The sequence below is a fragment of the Colius striatus genome, chromosome 9 (assembly GCF_028858725.1).
Source record: "Colius striatus isolate bColStr4 chromosome 9, bColStr4.1.hap1, whole genome shotgun sequence".
Lineage (NCBI taxonomy): Eukaryota > Metazoa > Chordata > Aves > Coliiformes > Coliidae > Colius > Colius striatus.
In genome coordinates, this window is record NC_084767.1 from 3,726,696 (window position 1) to 3,749,699 (window position 23,004).

At 44.1% G+C, this 23,004-nt stretch overlaps 1 protein-coding gene across 1 annotated transcript in view; it reads right to left on the reverse strand.

Moving 5' to 3' along the window:
- Positions 1–2,023: 2,023 nt before the first annotated feature.
- Positions 2,024–23,004, reverse strand: part of NSG2 (neuronal vesicle trafficking associated 2) — a 35,747-nt gene continuing 14,766 nt past the window's right edge. Inside the window, exons 4-5 of the mRNA XM_062002745.1 lie at positions 4,110–4,220; positions 2,024–2,219 (exon numbers count right to left, since the gene is read on the reverse strand). Of these exons, the coding sequence (XP_061858729.1) occupies positions 2,028–2,219; positions 4,110–4,220 (303 nt within the window). The 3' untranslated portion in view covers positions 2,024–2,027. The remainder of the gene's footprint in view (positions 2,220–4,109; positions 4,221–23,004) is intronic.

Consider the following 23,004-nt stretch of genomic DNA (forward strand, 5'->3'; position numbering starts at 1 on the left):
CCACCAATAGAAGATCAGCTTGCTTTTAATCACTTGCTTTTAAACCCTCTCACCAAGGGCAAAACAGCAAAATGCCCCCTGAAAGCCAGACTCCCCTCAGGTCCCATGCAAAGGTGCAGTGTCTGCTGCAGCACTGGGCCACACACACATCATCCCACCACCACCATGGCACGAGTTGCCCCCCCAAAAACAAACGTGCAGAGCCACGGGGACGCTGGGTCACATCGAGCTTTATTTGAATCCCGTCAGAAAAGTTCAAGAATTACACGAAAAAATACTTCAGTCTCTGCTACCTACTGACAAAAAATACACCACAAAATTATAAACTGTTCAGTGGTTTGCTGGAGTTTTGATTGTTGGGAGGGGGAGGTTTGTACATCTTTTGAGTGAGAAATGAATTTACAGGTGAAGGAAGGAAGGAAGGAAGGGGAAATCAGACAATGGCATTTGGCACTACATTTTTAGCTACACTATACAGTTATTTATCATGATGCCTGTTAGGACTGAGGAGTTCTTCCCTCATTTACACCCTCTAGTGTCTATGTATGTGAAATGAAGGACAAAATTGCCCAAGGCAGGGGAAGAAGGGACCAGTTCCTAATGTCCATCCCAGTCTAGCCACAAATCTGAAAAAGCAGCCTTAGCCAAAAGCAAACCTTGCCCTCGCTGTGCACTCTGCTCCTGCTGCTCAGTCTCACCCTGCCTGTGCTACCCAGGAGCAGAGCTGCTTTGCAGCAACAGCTGACAGCTCTGAAAAGAAAAAGAGAATCCATTTTCTTTTGTTCTTTTAAAATCCCACCTATCTACACTAATTGCAGATGCCACTCGTGGGGAGAGGATGTTTTACATTGGCCAGGACTGGATTAAGCTTGGGGTGTGGTCTGTGTTTGCAAGCAGAGATTTGATGGGATCATTGGACTCTGAGAGCATGCTATGGCCATCCCTCCCTAATTAGCTGGAATGACATTAAATACTGAAGTATCTGAAGCTGGAGGAGGGAAGCAGGAGCATCCCATTTCATGGGTGAAGGAAAATTAGAGGCTGAAAAGTTAGAGGCTAAACACTGTTCTATGTTATCATCACTCTTGAGAGGCTCCTCAATTCATAATGGCATTTGTCTTCTGGTGAACCTCAGGAGTGCAGTCCCAAAAGATGAAGCCTCATGTAGATTGCCAAAGGTTGTGCAGGAAATCTGTGCCAGCAGCAGAAATAAAGCCCTGCTCTCCTGCCTCCTAGTCCTGTGCTCAGAAGTGTATTCATGATGTCACTAGAGCAGCCTCTGTCTGCTTCCACCCTGTCCCATACCCAAACGGCAACTGGGATTTCAGCCTCAGAGCTCAGCCAAAGCCCCCAGCACAGTGGCAGCTCCTTAGGAACACCTAAATCTTTCTGGATTTACTTAGGCCACTGCACAGGGGCGAGTGTGCACGTGTTTGCACGTTGGGTGTTTGAAGAGGGAGGGGATGCTTGCATTTCTCTATCAGCAAATGAACACTGACGCTAGATTCAATTTGACAGCAAAATACCCCTCACTTAGCAAGCTAAGCAACATCACAATGTCTTTGTACCGGGTTCTTTCTGCTCCTTCTCTTGAAAGGATTTCAGCTGTCCCTTCACTACACGTTAAGCCTCCGTCACGGCTCTCCAGCAACGATAAAACTTTGCAGGATTCCCTCTGCTGCTTTGATCCTCTCTGCCTGTTCACCTAATTTGCTTTTTTTGGTTTTTAATTTCTTTTTTTCTAACAAATAGTTAAGCAATGATTTAAAAATATTTTTACATCGTTAAGGTACAGTCAACATCAAACATGCCTTTGTACAAGAGCTCGACTCGGTTACAAATCAACGAGAACAATGCACGAAAGGAAATATCCATTAAGATGACTCCTGCTCTTGGGTTTTCTTTACTCTTGTTGTGCTGCAAGCACAGCACCCTCAGCTAGAGCGATGCAGTATAGACATGGTTGTTGTCTCCCCCTCCCTCCCACCCCCCGCCCTCCCACTTTGCCCATCGCCACTCGTTAAACTTTAATGACCTTCTGTCTTGGCAGCCTTGGCTTCGTGGTTTGCGGATCCCGAAGAGAGCCAGGGCGATACAGCCCGGGAGCTGGTCTGCTTGGCCATGCTGTAGTGGCTGATGACAGTGTAGAACCTGCCCCGGGAGTTGGAATCCTGTGCGGAGTAATAGGCGTCCAGCGAGGCCGGGATGCACCGCTTGTGCTGGAAAGGGGAAGAAAGCAAGAGAAGTAAAAGGTGGTCCCACCAGCCTCAGGGGCTCCTTTTCAAAACCTCAGGGTTTGCTGCCTTGCACAGGTGACGTTTGGCTCAGACCCGCTACAGCGAGAGCGTCAGGGGGAACGCACGGAGTTGAGCGTCAGGCAGCAGCCTTCTGAACCTGTTGCTATTGGCAACACTGATTGCAGGTTGATTTCATCCACAGATGGGAAATGGGGACTGTAAAATGAAGGTCTGACTGGTTTGGAACATTACTGGCATGCACAAAGACCCTTGCTGGAGTCCTAGCAGGGCTGGCTGAGCAGCTTTTATCGTGTGTTGGACTGAAAGCTCTGTAGAGCAAAGTCCAGAATTAATCCTCTGACAACTAGAGAGAACAAGCAGAGGCAGAGTAAATTGCTTATGTGCTTCTCTGCTACAGTGTGTTATCTCTCACTGGTTGGTCAGGGATGGTAGGAAGCGTAGCCTCATGGGCCAGTCCTTACCAGAGCTTCTTGTCTGTGAAAGGCTGCGAGACCTGGGGCTGTTTAGCCTGGAGAAGACTAAGAGGGGACCTTATCAATACTTACAGGTACCTAAAGGATGGATGTCAAGAGGAGGGAGTCAGTCTTTTTTCTGTAGAGCCCAGTGACAGGACAGGGGGTAACAGGCACAAGTTGGACACAGGACGTTCCACTGAACATGAGGAGAAACTTCTTTCCCATGAGGGAGCCCTGGCACAGGCTTCCCAGGGAGCTTGTGGAGTCTCCTTCTCTGGAGGTTTCCAAAACCTCCTGGACACACTCCTGTACCTCCTGACTGAGGGGAACCTGCTTCAGCAGGGGGTTGGGCTGGATGATCTCCAGAGGTCCCTTCCAACCTCTACCATTCCGTGACTCCGTGATTCTGTGTGAAGACGAGCCACTGTGCTAGTGCTGACACTTGTGTGCTAAGAACTGCACTGATAAAACAATTTGCTTTGCAGCAGCTGTAAAACAGCAATCAAATGGTAACAAATGTTGGAGTGGTTGGTATTCACCGCAGTCAAAGCAGCACCAAGGACACAAAGAGCCCCCAGGTACAATTATTATTAAATCATGAGATCCTCCAGCTCTCATTTCAGTTTGACTGGCTGAAATTTGAGTCCAAAACCTTTAATCTTTTCAGAAGTTCAGGTTTGGACCCGATTCTGAAATTCACAACTCTGTCTTAACTCCATTTTTATATAACCTACGAGAATCATTCACAATGACTAATACACCAACAGCTTTACTCTATTTTCCAGCCCACAGACTAACCCCAGTGTGGTCAAGAACCCTGTGAGTTTATGAGTTTACTCACAGTAAGGAGTCAGTGAACTATTTTACTTTTAAATCTCAACAGACCAGGCAAATAGTTCTGAATGTTCGATGCAAAATCAATAGGCAGTGGGTTTCTAGCAGTTAAGTTACGTGGTTTTTGGATTTGACAGAGGCTCAAAAGCATCTAAAAATGAGTGACATGGGTGAATTTAGATTTCTTTCACAAATGACACATGTGCCAGCGCTCTGGGACTTTGCTTTGCATTAACATGTATGCCAGTAAACCTCAGTCACTTGAACGTGTGGGAAGCAAATGTGGGATTCCAGATGCAGTAAATCCATTCACAAATACAAGGGATTGTTCCTGAACATCTGTCTGTAGTGCTCACCAAATGCTAATCCCAACAATTACAGTGTAACAGTAGCTGATGGAGGCAGATGCAAGTCCACATTTCCCATAACGCTTTTTCCCTTTCAACACGTTCTTGCCAAATGTTCTGTTTGGCCTGGTCAAAAAAGCAGACTAGACTGTAACCATGTAGTCAATTAGAGCCTATCATTATCTCAGGCAATTCATCCATCTGAAGTTTCTTACCTTATAAACAAATCCATCTGGGCAACTGTGGTCGTAAGTGAAGGCTTTGTATACCACAAGAAACACTATGCAGGCAAGGAATGCAAGAGCCAGACTTATGAGAATAGTGACCTACAAAAGAGGGATAATGTTACTCTACATATGTTAAAATGGCATATCAGCAACCTCATAATTAAATGACTTATAGTAACAGCCATCCTAACAGACTGCAGTCTTCACTGGCTGTGCTGTACTTAACTAAGCATGGTAATTGAATGAAGCTAGATCCAATAGCCCTGAATTCTCACATCATTTCCATCCTCCCCCTAGACCTTCATTCCTGTTTTTAACCCCTTGCATTGATTTTGCTGGGGCACTTGGTGTTCTCCTGGCTTCGGGTTCCCCTGCTCTGAGCTCTTCAACCCCCAGCATCATTTGCTGGCCCAGCAGGATTTTCCAGCAGCCACATTGGGGGCCCAATCTGTGCAGATAAACTGCCTTATAACCATGACAAGATGCTGCTTTTCTGATAGCATAGACAGGTGAGCAGGTAGGAAGAAAGAAGCCTTTGTAGCACACATCTCTTTTGTGCCTCTTGGGCAACGCAACAAGGATAAGTTGTGCCTCAAGTACCTTGCGGAAAGAAAGGTGGGAGAAAGGGAATCCTTCTCTTATCAAAGCTATAAAAGGACAACACCCCAACCACCTACCACTTGCATCCTGCAGCACGTCCAAGAGCAGATGCCACCATGGGAGGCACCAGGCCCAGTAACCTCTTTGAGGCTCAAATATTCCCCCATTCCTCATTCTCAGGCAGGTTACTTTGCTGCACCATTTTGTTTCTTTGCTCTAGCTCCCTCCTCTCCAGCTCTTCCAGCAAGTTCAAGTTTCCTGGCCCCTCAGATGTCTGGACTGAGGCCCTGATCCTTGATTTTAGCTGGGCTATGTTCTCCCTAAGCACTGAGCAAGGCTCCAAAATCTGCCCTCATTCTTCCCCAAAGCTTTCCTGGTCCCAGATGGTAATTCCACAAATGCAGCATAAATGTCTCTGGACTTCTGCTGCCTAAACTGTAACAACCCATCCTGTTGAGACTGCTGTCTCACACTGATCTGGATTGGCATGAAAAATTATCATGAGCTCTGGGGCTCCAGTCTTACCATGCAAACTAGAGCTCCTAATCAAATGAACACACTGACAGGGATGATGGGAGTGGGAAGAGCAGTGGGGAAAACAGTGAAAGCTGCTGCACAGGCAGCAGCATGGAGAAGGAGCTGTGGGAACTGAGCACCAGCAGCAGGCACTTTGCAGGATGTCTGCCTGCATGGGCAAGGGGCTGCAGTGTTCTTGTGCTCATTGAGCCTGGGAGAGCTCACCCTGAGGAAGTTCCTACAGCAGAAGTTTGAGGCCAGGCATGGGTTTACAGGAGGGACAGCGATCAGTAAAGCTTTGTCCTACCCACAACCTCAATCTGTTTGCTTCACAATCCCACTTTCTCATCACAGCACCAGAAGCTGAGCCCAGGGCTGGAAATTTTCCCTGGTCCCATCAAAAGCCATCCACTGAGAGAACTGCAATGGCAAGATGTGGCAGGGACCGTGTGCCTGACCCTGGCTATTGGCCCTGCCACCACCATTCCATGCATGTGCTTATGCTCCAAAGCACACCCCCAACCCAATATCAGGGCTGCACTTACCTATACTAAAGACAATCATTGTCATTTACTGCCCTGGCAAGGCACAGCCACAGATTTTTCATCTCCATCTAGTCATTCAAAGTTCATCCACTCTTTTGTTGTTATCAAATCAGAATCCTCTTTATTTTCTTGCATAGCTGCTTAAAGAAATTGAACAATAGGTCCAGGCAGAAGTAGTTCCTTAACTAATGTACTGGTGATGATAGAAAGTGGAGAAATACAGAGGTAACTCCTATAGAACAGTGGACAGGCTTGTCAGACACAGCAGCTAATAATGAGCAAGCTGGCCACATATCAGAATTCATCAGTATTAGTAATATTATATCAAGAAAATATACTATTTAATATTGGTTCATACTGACTGCTGCTCCAGTTTTCTCCTTCACTCATCACAGCAGCTGTAATTCTGAGAACCTGTATGATATTCAATCCTTGCACAGACTCAAAGGAGCCACTGAAATTGCTTGCAGTGCAGGAGAAATCTTCTCACCCTCACCAGTCCCACAGAGAGATGCACTGCCTGGTGAGATGTACGCCCACACTGCCTACAGCACGTTGGGACTAACACTTAGAGAAGCTAAAGCAGCCCTAGCAATGCCACCTGCAATGCTGAAAGTCCAGAGCTACCATTTTGGTGGCTGTGTTAAGACAAAAAGAAGGAGTGAGGGTAAATCTGCATGCAGTTAAATCTGACACAACACATCCAGTTCAAAATGTGGGAAAGGGAGGTATGAAGACTATATCTAGCAGGAGGAATTCATAAGTTCATTGTTAAGCCAGAATATTTGAGAATAAGGTGTAAAAAGGTAAGAAAATTTGGGCTAACAGGCTTTTCCAATGATGAACAGGTCACTGAAGCCCTAACCTGCCTTTCAGAATAACTGCTCACATTAACCTCCTCCTTGGGGCCTAATCTGCTGCAAAATGGGTCAATTAAGCAAAAGGCAGTTGCAGAGGGAGAAGCACTTAACTGCTAGATCTCATAAGAGAACATGTATAAGAGAGTCCTGGTGAGCTGAAAAGGCAGCTGGAAGAAAAGGAGCACAGTTGTATGAATTGCACTAGTCTGAGCAAGAAAATAAGGGCTCCTCCTCCCCTCCATCAAAGCACACTTGCCTGTAAGTTTGAACAGAAATATTCCAGACCAGCTTTATGGCAGCCCATGGGCTCCCAACTTGGGGAAGCCATATCCCTTCTCAGGAAGAACTCTCAGTTGGATTCAAGGGAGATGGAAATGGAATTTGCTGCCATTTTTTTTCCCCCAAAACAAGTTATGTTACACCTGAAAAAGTGAAAAAATATCCACTTTGCCAAAGTACAGTTGAAAGGACAGACTTCATGAGTGCCAACACTAATTCTTCCAACAGGAGATCTGGGAAGAAACACCCCCTTCCAAAAAGACCCATCACAACCCAGCTCTGGCAGGCCCATGTGGAAGAGCGTTTCCCCCAGTAGAATACGAGTTCATCAACTCTTCTCTATTTAAAATGGGAGCACAGTAGGCCTAATACTCCCTCCAACAACAATTTAGTTTGTAGTAATACAAAGGTGACAGTGAGACCAGTTCCCTTTAAGGTTAGTTTGAAGGCACTAAAGCAAGACATACACCTTGGTCTACCACAGCCAATGCTTAGGGGGTAGCCCTGGTTAGTAACTCAGAAGCCAGGAAACTCTGCCCTAAATACAATGTACAGTGAAACAAGAAATTTTGCTTGGGTTAAATGGAAGTAACAAACTTGTGCTCGGGGCAAGGGAAGAGACAAAGCGCAATAAAATCACACCAAATGCCACTTGGGAATGCAGAGAGAGTTACCCAGTGAGAAAGCACCTCTTGTTCCTGAGAAATCAGCTGCTTCTCCTCTAGCTTTCTGCAGTAAATACAACATTCATCATCAGGGCCTGCAAGAGCTGCACAGCAGCAGGACGAACATAGCCTGTGCTAAGATTCCTCCTGCCCAAATGTCTACCTGGTTCCTTTCTCCCCCTCTGCATCCAAGAAGGATCCATCAGAGTTGGCTGCACTCAGAGAAGGGTCTGTGTAAAAGAAATATCCCTGAACTATCACGTTAACCAAATTAACCAAAGTTAATTTGAAGGCTCTTCACTCTGAGCCAGTTAAAACAGCCAAGTTCTTCCTTTAGCCTCCAGAAAAAGAAAGACCCGACCTGTCTGCAGCCAGGAATGCACGTCCTTTCTTTTGTTAAATCCCCTGTACACGCACAGCCTATGGAAATGATCATCAGTAACGCAATCTGACTGGTTCCTTTCCCCTTGTCTGCCCACTCAGCCCCTAAAAGTAATAAATTCCCCTTTCCTCTGCTCGGGCAAAGTGCTGACACCCAATTCATTACCTCCCAGGAGCAAGTCCCTCCACTGAGCCTTCTCCTCCCTCCAGGGTGTAATTGAGCCCGTGCTCCCCTCCCTCCTCCTGTTCCATGGGCTTGCAAAACCACAGCGTGACACGACATTACACATGATGATACACAGTGTACAACTGCTCTGGGATGAAATGTCATGTGAGATGTTAAAACCCAGAGGAAAGAGAAGAAAAAAAATATCCACCCCTGGATATTTTGCCACGCCAGAGCTAAGATCCACCTCTCTGTTCCAGAGCATACAAAGCTTCATTAACATTCAAACACCAAAGAATCACAGCGCTGCAATCCCTAATAAACCTCCACTTTTTTTTATGACTAACATGAACCTTGGAGGTCTCTCAGCAACAGAAACACTCACGGAGGGGAAATAAAAGTTAGCGAGCAGATAAAACCTGGAAGTGCTGCAGGCATGAATCTGTCACGTGTGACTGCTTTAGTGTGTAAAAGAAGGGGAGGATTTGCCTGCCCTTTCCCCAAAGTCTGATATGATTCCCAAAGGTTCCCTTGAGAGGGGTGTGGCTGCTGGAATGGAGAAGACAGGAGATCATTACCGCAGCAAAAAACTCCCCATCCTCCACAAAATACGGAAAGAGGCCCTTGACATCCGTGAGAGATGATGTCAGCCTCCTGTCAACTGCACACTTGGCTTGGTTCCTCCCCACCTTTCCCACAGATGCAGCTCATGTTGCCTCTTCACAACAGCACAAATGAAAACCAGACATCCTTATCAGGCAGCGGGATGTAAGTTGCCACTGGAGGTTTTGCTCCAGTGAGATGATATCTAATTGCAGTAGTGTTCCTGTTAACCCAGCTTTCATGCTGTCCACCAAAGCATCCTTCCTGTTCCCTTTGATTTCAGCAGCTGCCCATTACTATTTTTTCTTCATCAAAAATTCCCTTTTTCCCATTCTCGCTACAATGAAAACGCTGCTTTAAAGGCAAACCAGAGAACAGTGTTGCATCCAAGCAGCAGGGCATGCTTTTAATAGCCTTTTTCCATTTCAACGTTTCTACATTTTGATTCCTTACTGTTTTCCTTGGAAAAGTAGATCTGGCTTGTGCCCTTAGTTTTCAGAGAGGGTGTGCACCCTTTACTCTCCATGGAAGGCAACAAGAGGGAGGAGCTGCTGGTCCTTAGGAGCTCTGACAGCAATACTGATGACCCACTGAGCTCCAGCACCTGCAGGGAGCTGCACACCAGCACCAGGCTGGTACCCACTGTCACACAAGCCACTAAAGCATTTTTCTGCTTTACAGTTCTGGGAAATGTGAGCTCTCTGGAAATACCTGGCAGAGGGGCAAGGTGCTGAAGGAAGCAGACAAAGGTGGCTCCTGAACAGCGGTTGATGTGAACAGGACTGCACAGAGCAGATATTCATGAGGAAGGATTTTCAGGCAGTGTGGGTGGGGGAAGGGTTTGTCAGCAGATGGCAGTTCTGTCAAATTTATGCACTGTTTGAACTGAGTTGACAAATATTTTTTTTCCCAGCAGGGACTGGATGCAGACAGCTCTCTATTAGTATTCAACATCCAACCTGCGCTGCTGAGTTGGGCGGGGGGTGGGTTTGTTCCCGTTTAAACCACGTATTACTTGCATTAGCACTGGAGGAACATAACTTAAAACCATGGCCCTGGGGTCAGGGGTTGTCATTCCACCTTTATGTTTTGCTCACGGGCATCGCTGATGGTGCCACAGGCTGTGAAGACTCAGCGTAAAAATGGTTAATTAAAGAAACAAATGGATAGGAAGAGGAAAATAACATTGGCATGAAGATTCAGGCAACCTCACAGTGAAACACAGAAGATGACATCCCACAAAACTGTGAAGCAACACCTTTTGAAGAAGTGAAGGACTGTTTTTTCTAACCCAAAGCACAATTACTCTATTAAATTAATCACAGTTAATCTAAGAAATTTACTCTGTACAATATGGTTGGCAGAAGGAGCTCAGTCAGACACCAAAAAGATGAGACACTCATATGGAGAGCCTTCATATGGCTTGAAGTAGGGCTTAATAGAACAAAAGGCACAGCCCTCTCTTCCCCCACCAAGTTCTTGTATTTGACAGCGTGAACCAATCGTTCAGACCCAGATCCACAAAAACAGCCAGGTGTCTAAATCTCCTTTAGTTTCCTACAGGGCACTAGAATAAACAGACAATTCTGTAGGCTCAGGTGTCTTCATAAGGGTAAGAAATTGTCTAATTTGAGTTTTCACACATTGCTCTAACACATCTGACTGCAGATCATTAAAATGGGTTTCCAAATGAGATGGTCAGCTCGCCCAGTACAGCACTGCAATCCTTGTGCTCCACCACTAAAGCTCAAACCCATCACTGCTCATACTCAGGCAGCAGCCTTATCAACTGCTATCTAAAATTCATTTGGGAAGTCATTCTTCTGCCCTTTCTTTGGTGGTAAACCATCTGCATTCAGTTACGCTTTGGAGAAGTTCAGCAAGTGCCACTTGCTGTTTGTAGATCAGCCATAAGCCCCAGGTGTCCAGGAGTTTGAAACCACCCTCCATTTGCCACCTAAGTGGAGCAATTCTCAAGATGCAAACAGATGATGTGATCTCTATCAATCTGCTTGAACAAAACACCACAGGATCTTTCTACCGTGCTCATGCAACTCTTGTGAGATGCTGGCAGGCAGGGATTTTCATCAGCGTGGGTGGCACTTCTTAGAAACCAAGCATGATTTGGGTTTTTTTCTAAACCTGGCAAATACTTGACTCTGGACATCTTTTCCACTGCTCAGAGCATGCAATATATATGCTTATATATACTTAGAGTACAGCCAAGAAGATGCCACAACCAGGAAAAGCTCTGCTGTCTACAGGAAAACCAGACAAGATGAGCAGCAGCCAGAGAAGAGTGAACGCTCTCAGAACGGAGAGTTGTGTGTTACCGTGAAGGAGATCAGTTTAATTCCCAGATACAGATCATTTACTGTGGAAAATCCCTACGAAATTCTGCACAGTCCTCCCAGTCTTAGCAGTTGTAATGTGAATAAGGGACCTCAGAAGGCAGGTGCCTCTGTCTGTTATTGTACTCAGTCTCACCCTCTTCACACTCAAGCTTGCCAGGAAAGGATGGCACCGACAACGCCACGTCTGGTTCTCCAAGATGCCTTCAGTGTTGCTGGGTATTGGGAAATTGTATGGCCTTTAATAGCCAATTCATTTTAAGAATGTCTCTTGTTTATAATTTTCTCTTTGTACAAGATGAAAGACTCAGAATGAGGCAACATTTGTTATAAACAGAACTGGCAGAAATTCTGTCAAGCTTATCTTCACAGAAGGACGTAAGAACCATGCCTGGATGGGCAACAGGGCTCTTTCCACAGTTTATGGCAATGCTATTACACTTGAAAACCTGCCATTACACTGGAAAACCTATCAATCCATTGACAACCTAGTTAACTTGCGTGCAAGAAAAAAACCAAACCATAAAACCATCAATTCATTTGCCACAGAGCCAGTCCCAGAGCTCCTACCGCTCAGTAGAAAGGTTTCAGCTGCAAGGGCATCACAGTACACACTCATACACTCATGATCTCACTGTAAAGATTTCTGCTTGACAGTGAAAAGTTCAACAGGGCAACTTTTTTCTCCATCCCATAATTTCTTCCAGGTGATAATTAAATGTAAGACTGACAACATGAGATCTCAACATGAAAGCTACAGCTAAAGGGAAAGACTCAGGAGCTCCTAGCTCCAGCTGTTTATCCTGGCTGCCTACATCTGTATGCCAGGATAAAATCCAAGTGTGAACCAGCTCATTGTTTGAATCCAGGTTGCTATTGTAAGAAAACTCAGGCATATGGGCAGGGAGGGAGCCACAAGTTGACAGGACACTCAGATGGATTGACCAGGGGGATAAAGAGTCTGAAATACACCCCCAAGAAGAGTTGCTCCACTGTTTAGGCTCAGCCAAAGAAATCGTGTGGTGCATTGCCCAGAACTCTGTTATACAGCCTGATCCATTCTGCAGGTAAAAATGGTTTTCACATCACATTTCACTCCCAATTGTTGAAAATCTTTTTGTGAGGAGTTGCTGATTTTGCTGATTTTATGGTAGTAGCTTAGCCTCTGAGATTTTGAAAGGCTAACTGAAAAAAAAAGTGACACAATTGGGTCTTTATATTCGCTTGGTACTGTTCAAGAAGATGTATGATTTGTCCTGTATTATTACAGCATAGCTTTATTCCAGATGGTGTCCAGATTCTTAAGTAGCATTTCTCAGGAGATGCTTTGTAAGAGGAAAATGTCCTTAGTCATGTATCTAAATCTTCAGAGCTGTGAGAAAACACTCCTTAGCTCTGTATAGCTTCTCACATGAAGCTTAGAAGTGTTTTGGGGTTGATTATTTTTGTTCTTTATCTTAGTATTCACAACCATAAATCAATTTGGCCCCAATTCTTCTAAGGACACTGAACAGTATTCATGAGGGTAGTATAATCTCGGGGTCCAAAAAATATCTTGCATCTGCTCCACTGATTCGTGGGATCCTTTCTCCCCACACAGCCCAGCAAGCCCAAAAGACTCACAGAGCAGAAACAAGAGAGCCACATTTCTCCAACTACCCTAAAGCCTCAAAGACATCCACTTGAAACAGCACTGGGTGTCTCTGCACCAGTTTGCTTTCCCAGAGATGTTCACCTTTTCTCTACTCATCTCCTTGTACACCACCCCACCACAACTACACCAGTGAACCCCTCCAAATTTGCAAATCTTAAAAATATCTGTCTTCTGAGATGACTGTGAAGCCACCAGCAACTCCTCTGCTCTGTGCCTCGTGAGTGCAGCGTGAGTGTGGAACAAGAACACCATGTTTCTAAGCAATTTGTCAAATAATTAAATTATGCACACAATAACTAGCTGGCTCAATTATATTAGCCAGTCTCCATCATGTAATATAATTTCTAGTGGCTGTTTAGGCACTAATAGCCTCAGATCTTTTTAACTGTGTCTGGTGCCAGCTGAGGTCTGCATGATATCTTTCTGTGCCAAGTTAAACCCCTTGAATGGAAAATTCATGGCTTGGTTTCCAAGCCTCTGTTCCTTATGGAAGTTCTAAAATGCCATTTTCAACAAGGATGCTTCCACCATTGAATAGTAGTGAGTTTTTCCACTTAGGCAAAGAAAAAGCTCTGTTCAGTTTGCTTTTACTTTTCTGCCATTTAATGCTATTTAAAAAGAAATAAACCATTCATCAGAATATTCTGGTATGTTGAGATGCTATAATAGCGTTCCCAGGAACACCAAATAAATATATGGCCTTTTTGGCAAGAGTTTCAAGGTCTTTTTCTCCTTCTCCTACAAGAGTATTTTCTTCCTTTCTCAACTATCATAAGCCCTCCTTCCTTATTTCTTCCTGACTCTGCTGCCTTCAAAAGAAAAGAAGCAAAACCCCAACATTAGACAAGTGGGTTTACTTAGGAACACTGTTTATAAAAGTGCTTTTCTTGGATCTGCTTCTGCAGGGGGGTTGGACCAGATGACCTCTAAAGGTCCCTTCCAAACCCTACCACTCTATGATTCTTCCCAAACCCATGGTCCTAATAAGACCTGACTTGCCATTTCAGGAGCTGAGCAACGCCGAAAGCAGCTTCCTTCCAGATCACTAATTGGAGATGGGTTTGTTTTTTTCAATGAGTGGGACTGCAGCAGACAGACACATCATCTCCACAGCTAACCCTTCATCAGCCCCACGCTGCCATTTCCCACTGCACTGCCTGTGACGATTCCGGCGATCACCTCACCTGGGCCGTGACAATGGATGCCTCAGCTCATCAAGGGCCCTTTTAAAATGCATTAACAGGAATACAAGATAAATCAAGTCATCAATAAAATGTCTCCTTGCCTACCCTTTGCCTGCCAAGAATCAACCTCTGAAGAGTCTCATACATTCAAAATCATCCCTCACGTTGGGTTTGGTGCAGGGAAAGCGTTAGGAGCCCTGAATCAGAATGTGTCCATGGATCAGCACACAGCAACAGACTCGGGAAATGCTGCTGCCTTTCTTTGACACCTGACACACTCAGGTCCAGCTCCACAGCTTGCTCCCCACCAGTACTCACAGACTCCAGCAACCAAAGCTGCAGGTATCTAAGTCTCCAAAAGCTTAGCTTTTCCTGGGCCCATGTGTGCAAAGCCACCCAAGCACCAACACCATTTCACTGCCACGGATCAGGCTGTTTGCTTTATGAAAATTCCCTTCTTGCACAGGCAGGGCAATTTTCAAAGCAAAGCTTCCAGGCTTGTGTATTTGTACTGAGCTAAGGCACAAAATGCTATTCCTCCAAGTCTGTTTTCCTGTGCCTTGCCTCTCCCATCGCCTTTGTATATTTTGATTTTCCATGTTACACTACCTTTCCCCATCAGCCAGCAACAAGAAAAGATTGGATTTCTAAATGCCCAGAAAAATGGAAGCTCTTTATATGCCAGAGCACAAGGTAACTTTCCTCTACCACACCGTAGTCCCATGGACTTCTTAGTTAAAGTGAAATCAAAAGTGAAGCCTGCACAAATTAAAACACTTTTTTTCAGTGCACTCTTGTGGTTAAAAGAAAGAAAATTAAATCAATGGGAAGCTTGTTCCTTCAAGAAGGTCAGCATATTCACATGCATTTCAGCATCTATGTCTGCTATCATGGGTCAGGAATCAAAGCTAATAATATGGCAGTATTCATGGTCCAGTACACATATTTCTCTTAAAAAACTTATTACGTGGGTGCTTCATACAAGGACAAGGGGAGGACTCAGTGGGCAAAGTTTCCCCTGAGTTACTTAAGAATTAAAAGCCTTTCCATTTTAAACTAGAAGTGTGAAGCTTTATCGCTGCAGATGACTTACAAATGCTACTCTTTTAAAACAAAGAACAAAAAGGAATAATCTAGCTATTTATGATGCCTTCAAAGGCGTGAGCCCAGCTCCATTAGCCGTGGATCTGACCCAACAGGCTTAATAGATCTGCAAGTACTAACAAAAGAGGGCTCAGGTCTGTTTAACATTCAATCAGCAGCCTGTGCTGCTTTATAGAGAGAATGAAACATTACATGGGGAGGGGAAGAAAAATGTATGAGTAAAGCATTTCACTTCCCAATTTTTTTAGCATTCTGTGGTTTGGCTCCAAGACTCAAAATGCACTTCACGACAGTCAATAAACTTTGTCTTGGCTTCAGCCAGCTGAAAACTCTTTCCTCCTCCATCCTATTCGGTCCTTTTTTGCTACATGAGCCAAACTAGCATTAAGCATACTTCACCTCAAATGCTGACAAGAAAATTACCTAACAAACAGGGCTTTGGTGTGGTGTGGCAGAGGTAGCAGAACGAAACACGGCTTTGTGCTGTCGAAGACAAAGATGCAGTGTAAGAAACCATTCAGTCTAAGTGGAAACTGTAATTACATTTTGCAATTAGCAGGATGGGTATCTCCTTTACAGGAGTTTTGTTCCGAAGCAAAGGGTCAGCTGAGGTTTTTGCTTTGTAACTCCTTTCTTCCTCCAATACATCATGGTCTGGGGATTTTAGATTCAGCAGGTCTACCCCACAAACCCTCAGTCATGTGAATGTTCTCTGTGCCTTCCATTTTTAGACATTTTCTGCATAGCAATTAGCTTTCTTCTTCTCTCCAAAAATCAATTAAAGGAAAAAAATAACCCTGAACAAATCTCTTCAACTGATTACTCTGACAGTGCTTGCAGATGGCAGAAATAAAACATATTTGAGGTGTTTTGTTCTGACTTTGCAAAGGAGCACGTGTGTGTTTCTGTAACAAAAAAAAAAAAGAGTATAAAACGAGAACACAATTTAAGGAATAATCCATTTCATATAAAAGCCATGACTTCTTTCTCTTTCCTCCTTACTTTGCCAGGTGGTCCCTAAGCCAGTCATGCAGAGCCTTCTGGTCAAATTAAAATACACTTCTCTTGTGTGTGTTTTAGACGTGGAAACTAAGGTCTTTTAAGGGTAAGCCCAAGAAGGCTTTACCTTCTTGGCACCTAGCCTGTACCAGAAAGACAGAAAACACAGACTTTTACCCAGATAGGGGAACCCTTCCAGGTTTTATAGTACCATAGCTGAGGATGTGATCAGAAATGTCTGCTTTCTGGGAGCTGGGCCACAAATCCACATTCAGTTCCTTCTCACAGCTCTGAATCGTCACTGACGATCACAAATGGCTCCATCAATCTACCTCCATGCAAGCTGTGAGACCAACTAGGACAGATTTGACCTATCCTCTTCTCTTCCCAATACAGCCAGAAGGAGGAGAATGATTTCTAAGCTCGTGCAGAAGGATGGTGAGCAACATTTCTCATTTCCCTTCAAATACACCACAAGTGAGAGTCTGAATCTATGCAGGTGCTACTTTGCATTAGACATAAGTAGATGCAAGGTCAGGCAGAGCTGGGGAGTGGATTTTTCAGGAAGGAGAAACTGTGACCCTCTGCATTGCAGGGGAAAATGTTCAGTCTCTAAAGACAAGGCAAAGCTTTGGCTCCAGACTGAAGTCACTATCTCGAGAAGACATAAGTGTAGTGAGAGCTGCATGACACCCCTGCAAGAACATGCTCACTGCAGCTGAGCCCACTGGGGAAAGAGATTGCCTGATGAGAGCTGAGAACTCCCAAAGGGAGTGAATAAGCCTCCAAACCAGCCCCTAGAGACTGAAATCAATCCCTTCGTACTGACACCTCTCCGAGCCCCTCTGAATGCAAGGCAGAACAAGAAGCCACTACACCATCCCCAATGCTGATGACAGGGCAACAAGATGCCTACACACTATTGCCACAGCTCTCCTGTGCCTCTCACCCTTCTGATTTTCCTGTTTTGTCCCCTGTTCTCCTGGATCACACAGCTCATTCGAGCGCCGTGCAGCCCGGAAACAACACCTCAGCCACATTAGCAATTACCACCAAAGTGAGAAAAATCTGTGTGTATTAGAGCATGTTCCCTCCCTCGAGCACCATTCACATTAGTCAGTGTAATGGGATCTTTCAGCAGCCACTATGCATCTTCCAGATAAGCGATGTGATGTGGCAGTCGCCATGGTAACATTGTTATTGTTAGTACTAAAAAGCAGCCAGCAAAATTGTCCTGCTCCCACTCAGAGGAGTCCTTTCTCTATGAGTTACTCCTGCCCTGTGGTAACTGAACAATTAAAGGAACCTTTGAATTCCTTCAGCTGTTGAATAGGCACAATGACAAACCCCGTGGCATTTTTCTGGGATTGGCTCCTTTGCTGGTTATAGGAAGAACTATCAGCATAATGCAACAGTCTACAGGTGAAAGCTGAGCATCCTGTGGAGAAGTTTACAGGAACCATGACATGGAAGGGAGGGTCTGGGAAGGAAAAGTGGGGGGAGCAGAAAGAGAGGAATGCCACATTTGGGTCTGGGTGAGCATGCAGCAGAGCAAGAGAGAGTTGTCACCTACATAACTGCAGTGGTGATGTGCCCTTTAAAACAAGGGCGTGTAGAAAAATGTATGCATTTGGGTAAATGAGGGCTTTCTCAAAGCTGTGCTGACAGTGCAGTCATTTGGCAGTCCAGAGGCCACAGGGCAATTTTCTGCACCACACTGTATAAGACACATTGTGCTTACATCTCAGGGCATCTTACCTACAGAAAACAAGTGATCCAGACCCTCTCCCCACCTTCCACCTCCCTTTCCTCTGAGCTGCAATGCCTGTCACATGAGGATCCTTCCACTACAAGACCTAGCTGAATACTCCAGGGATTCAATGGGTCGGATTCTGGTGGTGCAAGCAGAAGAAGCAGTTTCCATTTCATCAAAGCAGTTACCAACAGGAAATCAAGCCCTGGCACTGGCCCAGGAAGATCTCTCTTAATTAGAAGCCAAGTGTTTTAGATACTGGCTTGGTTTTGATAATGAACAGTTATTGCATCAATGTCTGTTTTGCAGGGTGTGGCTGGAGACAAACCAATTTTGTTCTGAATCTTTCACATTAGGTCAGAGGAAAATAATTGTTTCAATATGAGAATTCAATAACAGAAACCATTTGAATGGTTTCCATTGTATCTTAAGAACCTGATGAAAAGTGTGGTGAATTATTACATTGCTGTACCATAACAGTTTCAGGGTGGAGGGAGGAGGGGTTGATGTAATGATAAGGAATATATCGTCATTGCATACTCAACAAGAATGAATACACAGACAGTGACTCTGAAAATGGATCTTGCCAACTTGCAGCAAAAAGACTGAAGTTACCAGCCTTCTTCAGTGAAGTAATTACCAATACTTGCAGATTTTTCCAGGTAGATAAATTGCTCACAAGAAAACATCTTCAATATCTCAATTTCTCCCCCATAACACCCACTCCCAACTTGCTCTATTAAAGACAAGTACATAGTTTAATTATTCCTACTCTGAAAGACTGGTGACTTCAACTTTCTTAGGAAAACGATCCATCAAAAGGAAAGACCTGTGGAAGACTCGAGAAGTCAGATAACTATGCTAGGTAACTGTCACCCAGCTAACAGTCATTAAATCGTTGTCTCCCTGAAAAGGCAGTAATGAATAGCTCCATGGCATTTAGTGGTAAGGGAGGTCAAACTGGTTGCACATTAACTGAGTTGTGCAATAAAGAGAGCAATTTGTGCAAAACCATTAACCAACATGCAGTTATGTGTGTCAACCTGACACTCCGTGTTGTAAGCCTACGCTGGGAGACCACTCCAGGACCTTTTCTGGTGCTATTTGGAGCTAGAAAAATCTGGTCAAACTCAGGGCTAGCACAAGTCTACCTAAACTCACTGGACCTGCCTGGAGCAAGCACAAAATCCATCAGCTAACTATTGTTCAGTTTGTTCTTAAGCAGGGTGCTGATGTCTTGAACACGAGCTTCAGCCTAAGTGACAGTCAAGAAAGTGGGCAGAAACACACTCTTCACCTTATAAATGCTTTTGGTTGATTTCTGTGTTATCTGGACTGGCTGGAAGACAAAATGAGTCACTGGAAACCCTGTCCTCCAGAAGTAACAAGGCTTCACTCAGTGGATAAGTTTGTTTGAAAAACAAAAGAGCATTTGATCTCATTTCAGTACTGATAGAAAGAAATAAAGGCAGAAACTCACAGGAATGATGAAATATGACAGATTGTTCTGAAAAGATGTAACACAGGATATCAAAAAGAAGCAGTAAGCCCTACCTCAATGCAAAGGGTTGGATCTGTTGTCCCATGAAGGAATAGGATAAAGTCACCACACTTGCAGACCTTTTATAATGCACCTTAATGTTATCACTGGATGGCATTTCATGGTGAAATGAGCAACTTTTAAAGCACGCCAAATGGAAGGCAAACACCAGATACCATTCCCCTCCAGACTGAGAAACCTTGGTTACTGCAAAATAAGATCATTGCAGTTCAAAAACTTCCCAGAGGGACACACTCCAAAGGCATAAACAGCCTTGAGGAGGCAAAGTCTATAAATCACTACCAGTCATCTCAGAAAAAATATTGTCATTGCTTCTCTGTGGAGGAGTAAAACAATAAAAGAAATTTCTTTTATGTATGGATGGCTCAGCCATAATGCCATTTGAACACCATTTTCTTGTACCTCGTCTACACACAACTATCTAAACATTTGTTATAAAGTATGTATGTGGTGACTCATCCAGCTGAAGAAAAAGCCTAATTGGTCAAACTTCCAGGACACCATGTGCTGAGTTACAGAGAATCATAATCTCATCTATTAGGAGATGTGACAAGTTGCAGAAGCTATCTAAAATTCCTGGAAGAGGTAGTGTGAAATAAGAACCGTTGCCTAGGGACGGTCTCTTCTTTATGATAATTAAAGAGCTCAGATCTGTGCTGTTCTGGATGGATGAAAAATATGCATGCATAAGCTTAAATTCTGGCTTTGGCTTGCTCATGCGACAAAGTTGTCTAATAATTCATTAGCTTCTTCAATAAAAGATACCCAAAAGGCAGAATAAAGGCTATCTGTGGATTTGACTGCCATATTCATACGGTCCCAAAACTTCCCCCAAGAACCTTGCTCTTCTGTATAATGCAGCTACATGACTCAGGAAGAAAACAAGGACTTGTGAAGAGTTTCTTTCTTCCCTGAGAACGTTCTCATACCCAGTGACTACAAGCAGAGAGGAGAGGAAAGAAAAGCACTTCATAGACTGAAAAAGAAATGTTAAAAACCCCTCCAGAGAGGCTATTAGTGGGTGCAGAGCACAGTCATAAATATGGAGTCCAGCAGCACTTTTCCACACATGCTCATTAATGATATTCACTTTACTATGTTTCTGTTTGAAATAATACCAACTCTACCATTTGGGTGAAAAATAAAGCACGAGACATCTCACTTTGTGTTCTCCAATAGCAGATAGGAGAGGACTTCATGGCTATTCCTTCACATCCTCTGACTGTCCTGTCTTTTCTCCCAACATACAGGTACCACATGCTGAGACAGGTTGCTCCTTGGACACGGATCAGTAGAGCTGTGGTAGCAAAGTGGCTCCCTATGAAAACCCTGGAACTGCTGTGGACTCACACTTCTTGTACGTGCATTCCCCATAGAGCTCTCACATGTTTGCAGTGCACTAAACCAATGGATCATCTACACATGGATGGACTATTGGCCTTTCTTTCCCTCCATCACTTCTCTTGCAGAAAGCAGTGGGATGATTTACTTGCTTCTCCCACCGTGTAGCTGCCAACAGCCTGGCTCAAGTACAGATGAATACTTATTTTAATCAGCATGTTAGCAGAAGTTGGGGATGGTATTTCCAGTGTACCACACACTGGAAGGCTGTACAAAACAACCAGCCAGCCAGAAAAAGAAAATATGATCATCTTATTTATACTTTTTTTAAAGCTTTTAAAAGTGCAGCCAAGCTGAGCTAATAAAAGTGAAGTATTTACTATGATTTCCTCTTACAAAAAACAAATCTCAAATGATTTCATCAGTACCAGATAACAGGCCTGCCTATAACCAGAGGGCAGTATTTTTAATAACTTCTCTAAAAATATGTACTGGTACAAAAATGTGGTGCAATTAGAAGTACAAAAGGTAATGAAATGTTACCTATTAGCTCATTTTTCTCAGGAAGTAATACTACAAACTTAAGAGGATGCATTGAAGCCTTATGAAAAGTAGACAGAGAGAGGCTTATAGTCTTATCCAGTATTAGATGGGGGGCTGAGTGGTTAGTAAGTTGACATTGAATGGGAATGATATGGACTTTAGGGAAAGGGAATAGCTTAAAAAATGAAACTGTCATGCTGACAGGCTGCATAGGAAGAGACACAGCTCCCACAGCCCTTCCCACCATGCAGTGAAGGGGAAGGCAGCTCAAAGTTTCCCCTGTGCAGTCCTCCTGCACACATGGGTGAGAGAAAGGGGAGAACCACACGGAAAAAAGGAAGTGGAGAGGAAAAAAACACATCAAAAGGAGAGGTCTGAATGCAATAGCAAGTTGGGGGGTTGAAGAATGGGAAGAATCAGATACTCCGTAGAAGGAGTAGATGAGATTTATCCATAGCAGTGGATGAACTTCAAGGCCTCCAGCATGCACAACGTGTCAGGATGAGATGTTCTCGATTGCTTTTTGAAACAACAGGGACGGATATTCTGATGGGATCCAAACTTGGTTTTGCACTGACCTTAAAAGTTTTCAGGGCTGCAGGATTTTTACACACCCCAGTGAAGCACCGTGACTGACAACATCAACACTAAGGCCATGTATTGCGGGACAACAGCCAACACATCATTTCCAGGAGACTCTGCATTTACTGCTGTTTCTCAGGCACATCGTGTCTGTTTCTGATTTGTATGTTGTTCACACTGAGAAACATCTGCTGTGGTTTCCAAGACTGGGGATTTAACTGTGGCTAATTCCCTGTTTACTTTACTAGTGGTACCAACAGAAAGTCACTATTGGTGGTAAGGAGGTACTAGACATGCAGTAAGAGATGAATGAAGAACTCACTGAAAATCAACAGCATGTAAGCCCCTGGTAAGCAATTTAGATCAAAACACTCAAAAAAAAACCCCAAACCAAGAAGCTATAAACATTTATTTACAGACCTCAAAGAATAAATTATGGCTTGAAATATCCTGGATGGAAGCAACAGAATGATCTTTGTGAAATCTATGTTAGGGAATTTCTGGAAAAAGCAGAACAGTGCCACACTGTAGTGCTTCAGGAGAGAGTAGCTAAACACTTCTCCTTTCAATGAGCTGAACAAGCCCTATCTTGGAGTTTATCAACAGTGAACAGTAAGAATTTTTCCTGGATCCCATTACATTTTTTAAAGTGACAGTTTCTGTTTCTTGCAAAACTAAGACCAAGTGGGCCAAAGGAAAGGCTGCTTGGTTCCTGTTATGTGTCGAGGGTGATACCCTTTGACAAAAATCTATAAGCCTAATCCTAGCTCTTCAAGGAGCAGGACTATAGCTAGGCATTGCCCACTCTTGATGTTTTCTACTCAAATCATTGGTAATTCCTCTGACTTTGGGAATGTGAAATCAGATCTCACATTTTTATCACTGCCATGCTCTGTGGTTTAGGAAAAGGATCGTATCTTCTCAAGGGAAAGGAAGGAAATACTATCAGCTACACGCTTGGAGTGTAATTATAGGAGGAATTGAGCCATTCTGATATGCTGCAGTCAACAGGAACTGAGGGCACTCAATAATTCATGAGTTCCTCTCCATGTCTGGGTAGAGCCTGTTGAAAATTTCTCAAGGAAACATCTTTCATCAGAAAATACCAATTCCCATGAACCCAAACTGCTTACAGGACAGGATACGTTTGGCTACTTGTCTAGTATCTCTTTCTTTTATCCAGTTTGAAATGGCTT